The sequence below is a fragment of the Antrostomus carolinensis genome, unplaced genomic scaffold (genome assembly GCF_000700745.2).
Source record: "Antrostomus carolinensis isolate BGI_N321 unplaced genomic scaffold, ASM70074v2 scaffold25627, whole genome shotgun sequence".
In the NCBI taxonomy this organism is placed as follows: Eukaryota; Metazoa; Chordata; class Aves; order Caprimulgiformes; family Caprimulgidae; genus Antrostomus; species Antrostomus carolinensis.
The window spans coordinates 10,606-21,166 of NW_010325695.1; the positions used below are offsets into that span (position 1 = coordinate 10,606).

At 37.4% G+C, this 10,561-nt stretch overlaps 2 protein-coding genes across 2 annotated transcripts in view; one reads left to right on the forward strand and one right to left on the reverse strand.

Moving 5' to 3' along the window:
- Window positions 1–4,613, forward strand: part of UBE2I (ubiquitin conjugating enzyme E2 I) — an 11,028-nt gene extending 6,415 nt beyond the window's left edge. Inside the window, exons 4-6 of the mRNA XM_010171339.1 lie at window positions 690–799; window positions 991–1,070; window positions 3,950–4,613. Coding sequence (XP_010169641.1) covers window positions 690–799; window positions 991–1,070; window positions 3,950–4,013 — 254 coding nt within the window. The 3' untranslated portion in view covers window positions 4,014–4,613. The remainder of the gene's footprint in view (window positions 1–689; window positions 800–990; window positions 1,071–3,949) is intronic.
- Window positions 4,614–6,579: 1,966 nt separating this feature from the next.
- Window positions 6,580–10,547, reverse strand: TSR3 (TSR3 ribosome maturation factor). The gene is given in 6 exon segments (XM_010171340.2): window positions 6,580–6,625; window positions 6,627–6,719; window positions 6,802–6,865; window positions 8,313–8,486; window positions 9,292–9,485; window positions 10,336–10,547. Coding segments are annotated over 6 exon segments (720 nt in total). The 5' UTR covers window positions 10,485–10,547.
- Window positions 10,548–10,561: the final 14 nt, after the last annotated feature.

Genomic DNA, 10,561 nt, shown 5'->3' on the forward strand with positions numbered 1-10,561 from the left:
ACTTGTGATGCCAGGTGGATTAGAAAACTGTACTAACACGTAGATATTTCATATATTGCTAAACAAGTGTTCATTACATTACTCAAGATGGTGGCTGTTGCATTTAAGTCCTTTAAAGATTAAAGAAATGCCAGAATATAGATTTGAGTGGCAGGAGAGCTGCACAAGCCTACTCCTTCAGTCAGTCTTGTAACTTAAAGTTGGTTCCTCTTTTCAGTGTATCTTGATTACACATAAAGGAAAAGTGAAACTGAAAAAATGCTAGAAACTTAAGTCTTCCTTGTATGGAACACTCATTATTTTAAAGTGAAGAGTGAAGGGCAGTATCTTTCCTTCATATAGTAGTAGCATGTGAGGTCATAAAGACAGGATTGGTTTAAAAAGGTCTTTATCACAAAGCTACTACAAACTATTTTGTCAGTTTCTATTCCTGAAACAAAAGATTACTGGTTACATTACTGGTCTCAATTGCCTGGATTGAGACCACAGATGTGATGGAGTTCCTGCTTTAGGTGCAGGCTGAGCCAAGAAGAAAACCAGTATTAATACCTCTAGAAATCTGTGTGAATTTTTCACGTGGGGTGGGGTATCTTTGGCCAATTTAGTGTTCTGGGGTTTTTTTCCCCACTGTTCTAAACCAACTCTCTGATCTTAGCGCTGCATGCAAGTAATTTTCTCTTCTTCCTCAGGTAAATTTGAGCCACCATTATTCCACCCAAACGTGTATCCTTCAGGCACAGTGTGTCTCTCCATCTTAGAGGAGGATAAGGACTGGAGGCCAGCAATCACAATTAAACAGGTCATTAAATGTACTTAAGACATATTCTTAGCCCTTTTATTTGCTTTGTTTGCTTATCTCATGTAAGATGTTAACTGTGTTTCTACACAGGTCTAAGGTTTGTAAGGTGGTTGTTTTGTTTTGTTTTGTTTTAATTTCAGTGTCTCTTAGTAATATCCATGCCTATGTTACTTCTATTCCTTTTTCCACAGATCTTGTTAGGAATACAAGAACTTCTAAATGAACCAAATATTCAAGACCCAGCTCAAGCAGAGGCTTACACAATTTACTGGCAAGTATCTGCATATCAGCTTGAAAGCTGTCATATTGCCTACAGCTGTCTGTTACTTATACTATAGCATGCAAATATTTTTAGGAATTATCAGGTGAATTTTTTTACCTTCATGGCTGTGTCCTGTGGAGATGCCTGGCTTGTGCTAAACTTGAACAAAACAGTAACTTCACAGTTAATAGGCTAGTGGAGCTTTTAATAACATCACAACAGCATTAAAGTGTGAAGACTCTTTCAGGTAGACCATGATTCTCATCCTGGTTCTAGCTCAACATAGAATCCTTTCCCCTAAAGGTTGAGTAGTAGTCATGAAGCATAATGATTTCATGAGACCGGTAATAGAGGAGACTGAATTAGGTGTCAAAGTCTCATTTATCAGTATAGGAGTAACTTAATTCTGTTCAGTAGTGGGTACCTATAAGCATTTGTGCCTGAAGGATAAAGGAGAACTTCTGTGATTGCTGTAGGAAATACACAGCATTTTGTGAAAACTAGATCTCCCAAAAGAATAAGTTAAAAAGTACATAAAACTTGGAGCTTTAGCAGAATGAAGTTTGCATTGGTTAGGAAAAATCATGATTTGTGAGCTAAAAAGTACTTTTTTTTTTTTTTTTAGGCTTAATCTTAAAATTTTCCCACTATTAAAAATGGATGGCTGATCTATAATCTTTAGGGGAGCAAAACACTTTAAACAAATGCTTTTGGTACTAACAGCTACTGAAATAATGACCAAGATGGAAATGTGGAATTACCATTCTGGACAGAAGAACAAGTCTATGAGACTTCTTATGCAAGCTATGTAAAAAATGTCCATTATAAGATCTTAGTGAAAAGGAAATATAGGGATGAATAGTGCATCTTGGATTTAATTAAAGGCTTCACTCAATGGTATTTTTTAAGTATCTACTGAAGACCTGATGGGATTGAGTGCATACGGAGGAAAGTTAGGTGGCTACAGTTGTAGGCAGCACCTTTGGGAGCCAGTAATGATGAAGCAGGCCTCCCCCTCTTTTTTTCTCTTTATTTAAAAAAAAAAAAAAGCCACTCTGAGGGAATATGGGGCAGGAATAACATAGTTTTATACATGTATAAATAGTCTGTGTGTTTTATATTTTTATCACTTCCCACACATATATGTATAAAACCAGTCTTCGCTAGTCTTGTTTCTGCTTTATTGTAAGTGCTTCTAGAAAAAAAAAAATCTATTGAGAATAAACTATTACATGTGTTTTGTTATTTCAAATATATATAGTCTCCCATTTATCATCTTAATGTCTTTTGGACATGCATGGTATTTCAGATGGGTTACTGTATTTCTGCAGTCTCAGAGTGTGTCCCTCTTACTACTTAATGATTTACTGGTAGCAGCAGCTCAACAGAGCAGGATTGTGTATGCCTCTGTAATTTGGCATAGTTGATAAATACTGGGGAAGATGCAGTGCTATTCAAATAGATGCCTTTTAGTCAAGTTGATAAATGTCAAGAAATGTCAAGAATACACTTTGTATTCAAAATAACAGTACTTGTTACTCATCCTCAGCTTTGGTGCTGTGCTCTGTAACTTTAGCACTCTTAAAGTGTTAACCTACTTCCTCAGCTGTAGGCATTCAGAGTCTACTACGCAGGCATTCTTTTGTGTGGATTCTGAGGGTGTGAGACTCCACAGCTAGGTAGTATCCTCACGTGCAATATAACATAAAGAAAAATTTTAGAATAAAGTTTGTAAGTTTGTTTATGAGAAGAAACTAGAATATCTTCAGTCTGTTTGCTGGTAATTGTTCATTGGATATGACCAAAATTGGCTTCATTTCTTCTTCCCCCCCAAACTGTCAACTTCTGAGGATATAATTTGCTGCTTTTTTTTTTTTTTTTTTTTTTACTGCAGCAAGCCTTCATGGCTGAAAGTAAGTTAAGTTTACTGCACAGCTGTCACTGTAAACTACCTTTGGCACAAGAGTAATGGTAACCAATTTTTGTTTAGCTCTTGACTGACACTTCTGACAGCTAATACGAAATACGGTGTTGAATGTAAATGGATGCTCTACTAAGCTACTACCATCCCTTGTTGGCCCAAGAACAGAAAACAAAGAATTTGCGCTTTTGTGTTGAGTCTGAGGCTTAATGACTGGTCATAGTTCCTTGAAATAGTTGGTTTTAATCAATCCATAGCAAGTAAGCTAGACTTGGTGAACTGTAGTGTTTTTTTCAAAATGTTGAGCAAATTTGTTTTGGGTTTTTTTTTGTTTTTTTTTTTTTTTTCAGTTGAAGGTTAGGATAAACCTAACTCTGAGTCATGGTCTGCAGTGATAAAGGCTGAAACTACCGTACTGTTACTATTTTCCCATTTCTTAAAGAGCACTTTCCCTCTCTCCCCAAAGCAGTAAAGACAATACTTTTAAAATCAGATGAAGTCCACCAACTGTTAGGTTAGTGAATTGCTCTGATCAACCACTTTGTGGTGTTAGGACACTGGAATTTATTGTTAATGACCTCAGGTCTTAATGTGGGGAGTGGAAAACTTAGGTTCAGATGAATAAGAATGCTTGCACATAAGGTACAGCTGGCCTTGAGAAAGAGCAAGCGCAAACCTGTTTATAGACTGGTATGGTATGAAGTCAGAGAGTTCAATCATTTGACAACAGAGGAACTTTGGGAAGTACCTAGTTAAATAGTACCCTACTTCCCTCCAAAGGAAATTATCAGAGTAATGGTGTAGAAAAGCCTTTAATACATTGTGGTGTTCAGTGAATTCCTATCTAATGGGTTTGCCTTCAGTAATGACTTAGTTTCATACTGAAGAGAAATAGAAGCACAATAACTCTATAATATGGCCTCTGATTTCTCAAGCTGTAATTACCCTTTCTCTCTCTTCTATTCAGCCAAAACAGAGTGGAATATGAAAAGAGGGTTCGAGCACAAGCCAAGAAGTTTGCACCATCATAAGCGTCTGTCATGCAGCTTCTTAAAAAGGAAGGGATTGGTTTGGCAAGAACTTGTTTACAAAACTTTTGCAAAATCTAATGTTGCTATGTACAATTAATATCCACTTAGGGGAGGGGGTTGTATGTGTGCCATTTTCCATATTCGCCACTTGTATACAGTTCTAAATTTGCTGAATTGCCCCCCGTTTTTTCATACAGGGTCTCTTCCTTCAGTCTTTTGTATTTTTGATTGTTATGTAAAACTTGCTTTTATTTTAATATTGATGTCAGTATTTCAACTGCTGTAAAATTATAAACTTTTATACTTCTATAAATTCACTAGTATCTCTAGTTACTTTGCTATCTGATGCAGGCATGCTTTAAAATGTTAAAACTATATTTAGCCTCCAGCTGGCTGTATGGAAAAAAAAAAAATCATGCCCTCCACCCCCTTCCCTCCCTGAATTTGTTTTTCTATCTTTCAGAAACTAGGTTGTTATTGCTTAAGAGCCTCTGAGATCCAAAGTCAGCCAGCACTCTTATTCTGCATCACTTCCTTTGTGTTTATATGGCGTTCTGTCTGTGTTGCTGTTTAGAGTAAATAAACTGTTTATATAAAGGGCTTTGTTTCATTTATCTTCATTGAGATTATTAAAAGACTGCCATTTAAATGGCTCAGAACACAACTCAGTGCAAGTCCTGTTTTTAAGACCTGTGATGCTGCACTTAACCTGTTGTTTAGATGTTGCCTTCATTTCTTTTTCCTGCCTCCACCCCGTACATGAATGTGTCCCTTCTTTGGGCCCTGAGTGCTAACTGCAGCTATTCAACTTTGATCAGTTCCTTAAACAGCTTACAGTATTCTGACTAGCTAGAAACCAATTGCTTATTGTGTGTAATGGGATCAACGTACTGGTGTGACCACAATAACACAAGCATTAGACTGGTACAAACAATAATAGAAGTTATCCAAGGAATGCAAGGGGACCTATGGCAGCTGGGGATTTTAAATGGTACTTGTTTATCAGAAACACTTCTGTGCCTTCTTCCATGTGTCAATGTATATAGCTCTTAGGAAAAGGACGTGCTCTGCAATTATAGTTTCCTTCTGTAAAGGAAATCAGTTTATTTAAGTTATTTTCATGTATGTCAAGCTGATATGCCCTCTATTAAACTTTCACTGCTTTAATTGTATTTTTTTTAGTCAAAATCATTCTGCAAAACAAATGAAGTGTAAAAAGCTTTGTTCCATTTGAGCTGTATCTTTTTCAGTGCTTTTTTATTAAAAGTGCTACTGCTAGAGACTTAAGTTATTTTAAGTGTGATACAGCCCTGTTCTCAGATCTATTCTGCTTATCTGCATTTGGTTACAATAGCTTTCATAACATAAGAGCATTCCCCCAAATTAGAATAGCTAACACCTTCATATTATTCTCAGTCCTTCAAAAATTGTTTGTATAGGATTGCTTTCTTGTCACTATCTAGAAATCCTCGTTAGAAAGCTGATTTGGGAGACTTCATATCCTTGGGGTAAGAAAGTGAGTGACTGACAAACTTGAGTTAAGGATTCCCTGTCAGTTACTTGGGCTTCTTTTTTTCTTTTTAAAAGGGAAATGGAATAGTTGTACCACTAAATCTTGCTGACTTGAACTTGTATATGTGAAGGTAACACTATGAATTGTCCTCAGTATCTCCAATTCCACTGAAGTGTTGGTGAAGCTTAGCTTTAAGTAAGTTACAGTTGGTTGCTTGAAACTCTTAAGAGCATTCTATTTAAATGTACATAAAACAACTGCTAACAGCTGCACTTTCACTGTGGAAAAATGAACTTAAGATACCAGTGCTGATGAAAGTAACTCAAATCTTTAAGGGCGGACAATGTGTATTTCTGACTCTGGAGAGTGCCACTCCAAGGAATGAGTATGCAAGCAGATAGTGTTGCTGAAAGTGTTATCTGAAATTTTATGGTACAGTTCTGAATATAAAGTGCTAAGACATTTTATGTTGCTTAGGACTGTCTATCAGAGTAAATTTTAAAAAATGGCATGTAAAGTTACTGAAAAGATATACTGAGATGTTTAAAACAATTCCAGGAAGCATCTTTTTCTTTTAAGCTTAGATAGTCAGTTTACACTAGATGAAGTAGTTGAAATACATATGGCAGGTTCAAGCCTGCAAAAAAATCATGTCTTCCAGTTGAAATACAGCCCAGAAGTTAGAAAGGTTTACTTAATGCACTATTCAGTAAATATAATCCCTATGAACTACTTTCCAGACACATTGATTTTTTTTTTTTTAACTTGTAACTAAGCTTCAGGCTCTTTACATAATAATTAGCATTCCATAAACAATTATCTAAAAGTTAAATAACCTAAAGCCTTTATGTGCATAAATACACTTGTAGACCCACATATAGCCTGAGGTTCACCTAAAGGAAGGCATTTGCTAAGCACCAAGTAACAGGTGAACAAGCCATACTGTTAACAAGAAAACACCTTTATACAAGATGTTACAAGGGATTGTTGGGGGGTTTTTTTAATGTTCTTGTGGTATGTGGGTATTTTAGGGTTTTTTTTTGTTGTTGTTTTCTACTTTTCAGATAGTTGATTTATTGTCTGTTGTTGCAGCAACTTTACCATCATCTTCTGGACTGCTCTCATCACTGCTTTCAGTGGCATCGTCTGGAGTGCTCACACTGTCCTCAGATTCTTCATTACTTTGTGCAAGTCTGGAAACATTTTTCAGGTTATAAAAGCACAAACAACTTATAACTAAAAAAAACCCCCAGTATTTAAATTAAATTTCATTACCCTGGAAAACTGATTGGTCTGTTGGGATTAGAAAATTCTTTTCCTGAGTCAACATCAAATGGATCTGGAAAAAGAAGGGGAAAATGCACACATTGGTGAAGAAAGCGTATTTTAATGGTCTGCCTTCGCTTTAATTTTAAGAGATTATTGGCATGGAGGGAAAAGCATAAGAATTCTGTTTCAGCTCTCCAGTAAGTTTACTGTAGTTGTTTGGTCAGAAACCAGGGGAGGTGAGAAACATCTGCCAAGTAAGTCCTGCCCCTTTCCCCCCCCTAGTTCTAGTCTTTTTACTCTCTTCCATCCCCTTTGTACCTCTCCCCCACCAAGGAGTTCAGTAGCTCTTCAAGGGTAGTCAGACTCTAGGCATAGGTTTCTAAAGCTTTTGGTAAGAAAACATGGATGTTCTCAGAATGATTTTGTTCTAAAAGGGCTATCTGGTTAGTTCATGTCTACTGAAAAGTGAAGTATAGTAGCTGTCCAGGTTTAACTCTTGCCGAGTGAGGGTAGGGCTAGATTTTGTTTGGCTTGCACAGCTGGGGATAACTGTTACCTCAGGAAAGTCAAACAAGGTATGACAGCTTTGATACTATAGTCCATCCAGAAAATACATAGGACTGTGGGTGGAAGTCTGCTTTATTTGGCGGGGCAGTGTTGCCCCTTAGGAACTGTCTTCAGTTTAATGTAACAGTAGTTGGGCTTCTACCAAACAACAGGATGATTTCATTCAGCCTAGCATGTCATGGCAAAGAGATCAAAGTTCAGAGAAACCAGGGGCTGTCTACCATCTCCTTAGAGTGTGATCCCCTGGCCTATTTTTATGAGACTTAACCACTGTGAAAGGAAGTTACTAGTTACGAGCATCTCTCTTTGTGTGTTCTTGATCATTTGATTTGGGGTTTTTTGTGCTGTCTTGAATGGGAACAAGCACTCACCTGTGAGTATAGCCTGAAATACTGGCATACCATTAAGATTTCACAAATAAACTTCTGTACTACTTACAAGCTATTTTTGTTATCTTTAGGTCTGATTTTAAACATCTTGATTAGGGACTATCTAAACACGTCCATTAAAGGTCCTTCTGAGGTTTAGGTATAACTAACTTGCTGCTGGACTGTATGCTTGTATTTTTCTTAACAGTCCTCCTTAATTACTAGTCTTTTTACTTGTACTCTGCTTTCAACACCTGTACATAAATGAAGAAGCATCATGTTTTATTTTTACTCCTTAGTTCTTAGATATCCTTAATTTAACCAGGGTAGCTGCTCCATAGTTCAGCTGTGACTGTACTACTATATGCATTAAATTAATGCTTTAGCCATTTTCATCTTTTTTGAGTTGAAAAAATAGGCAAACTTACTTATAATAGTAATACATAGTATCAAGACAGAACAACACATCTCAACAAAGCTCTTATTCTACCTTGCCAATATTTTAATGAGATTAAAGGAAAAAAGTGTAAGGAAACTAGTGAGGAAAAAGGGGTGTATGGTGTGTCTGTGTTTTTCTCTTACCTATTTCTTCTTCTTTTCTTTCTTGGACACTGGCTAAAAAGTCCTTTTCAACTCTCAGCACTTCTTCCTGGCAATGACAGGCTGCATATTTTTCCAAGAGATTTTTGTTCAAGTCAATAAATGCCTTACCCCATTTAAATTTCCTTAGAAGAATGACAGCTAGGTCTGGGAATCCTAAAACAGAAAATAAGTGATCAGTTTTCTTTTTCAGTGTGAGATTTCACTCATCTCACACGTTTCTAAGTTCAGTATATACATATGTATCACTACAATAATGAGATATTTGCCAGCATTTTTTCAGTGTTCAGGGATTCAGACTTTTAAAAATATTAAAAACCTTTTCAAATTTCAGTCAAATTTGAAATACCTAACTGAATCCAAGAGAAATTCATAGTCGTTTAGTGAGAGTTTATATAAAAAGATTTTGTACAGGTAATGAATGATTCAAGGTCTAGCTCCCACAGTCCTTCAGTAAGACAGCAGCTGTACATAGAATATTTTCAGAAGGGTAAGATTTGTCTGCAGTATAGTAGAGCATGTTTCTCAATTGTCAAGAAAGTTCTGTAATGAGTTTGCAAAACATCTCAAGAGGGGGTAATTTCTTTTGTTCTTAACCAGAACCCACCCTGTTAACAGGGAGCTGTTACCACTCATTAACACAAAGGTGCAGCAAAGGCCACCTTCTCTGGCTTTTTTTTTTTTTTTAAACTTTCATAACATTAAGTGCCATCTTGACAAAAAACAGGATCATTGGCTTATATGTCCTGTTTAGTAGCTGACATGAACATCCCACAGATACCTCGATGCTACCAGATACAAGTACTTGGGAAGAAAGCTAGACAATCTGATTCCAAACTCAACAATGTGAGGACCAGTAGGACAGCGTTAATTTGTTCTATCACAGATCATGTCTTCTGATTTATTAAGGATTTAAGAATTGCTGGTAGCATTTTTTTACATCAGACACATTACGGCCTACCAACAATGCAAAAAGCAGCAGCAAAAGCTTCCACGCAGGACAGCTTGCATGGCCGACCATAGTTTACAGGATTTGCAGCCACCAGGTAAGGCAGCAGCCGGAGATGACTTCCTCTCATTCTCTTAAAGGGAGTTTCTTCTAATTTGGCCCATGAGCAATCTATGACTGCAATTCCACTCTGAGCAATGACATGCCTGAAAAAAAAATCATTGTATTTGAAAAATTGTTATAATTGTATTGATAAAGTAAGTTAAAGCGAGAATTACAATTGCCACTTTATACTGGCAACAAATTTGCATACAACCCAGCCTTTTGTCAATCAAAAAGCATACTTTTTACAATGATCTAAAATACAGATGCAATGAGAAAGAATAACAACTTGCTTTTCTTCCAACCAGGCATGTGGCAAAAAAGGTTTATCCATACGTTTCAAGCTGAAAATGCAAAATTCTAGGTTTAAAAATGTGGCAGAAGACTGTGGTTAATAGTAATATTCACATTCTTAAAAGTACACCAAAGTTCAGATTTAGGTTCTCCGCTAGCTTTTCAAGACTAATCTCTCCTCTGAGTAAATACATCTTTATAAAAATGCCACAGGCACATTTGAAAAAAATTCTCACCATTTCCCTCAAATAAGTTTTCTAGTTAATACATAGTATTGCCTAGCCGAAGAACTTGAATGTGGAATCATAAGATACAGCAGCTTCCAGGCCCATGATTCTGAACAAATTAACCTACAAACAACATACTTGGATTTCTCACTGGGATCTGCAGATGCTTTTTTCACCTCATACCAGCTGTGTAAAAACGTTAATATGATTTAATAAAATGGCTCTGTTTCTCATGTTCATTCAGCAATGCAATGTAACAGGAAGGTCACATTTACTCTGTAGCACAGTTTTGGCCATGAATCGGTGGTTAAAATGTTCTCCCGAATATGCCAGCACTTGAACGAAGGGTTCTTCCTCACGGCCTGCACCTCCGCGGGCTTTGCGAACAGGCAGCAAGGTCACCGGGGTATGGGCCTCACCGAGGAGCACCCACCTGTCAGCTGGAGAGACGTAGTCGGTAGCCAGAGGACTCAGGACGAGGCCTGGGAATCTCTGGCGGAGGCGCAGGGTCTGGAGCAGCCCTGTTCGGGCCAGTTTCCTGCCCGTGCATTTCTTGGGATCGCAGTGTCCAAGCTCCCACATGGCAAGAGGACACGGGAACTTCGGCTCCGGGCCGCCCCGCTCCGCAGCCCCCTCACCCTCCAGGCAAGCTGCAAACA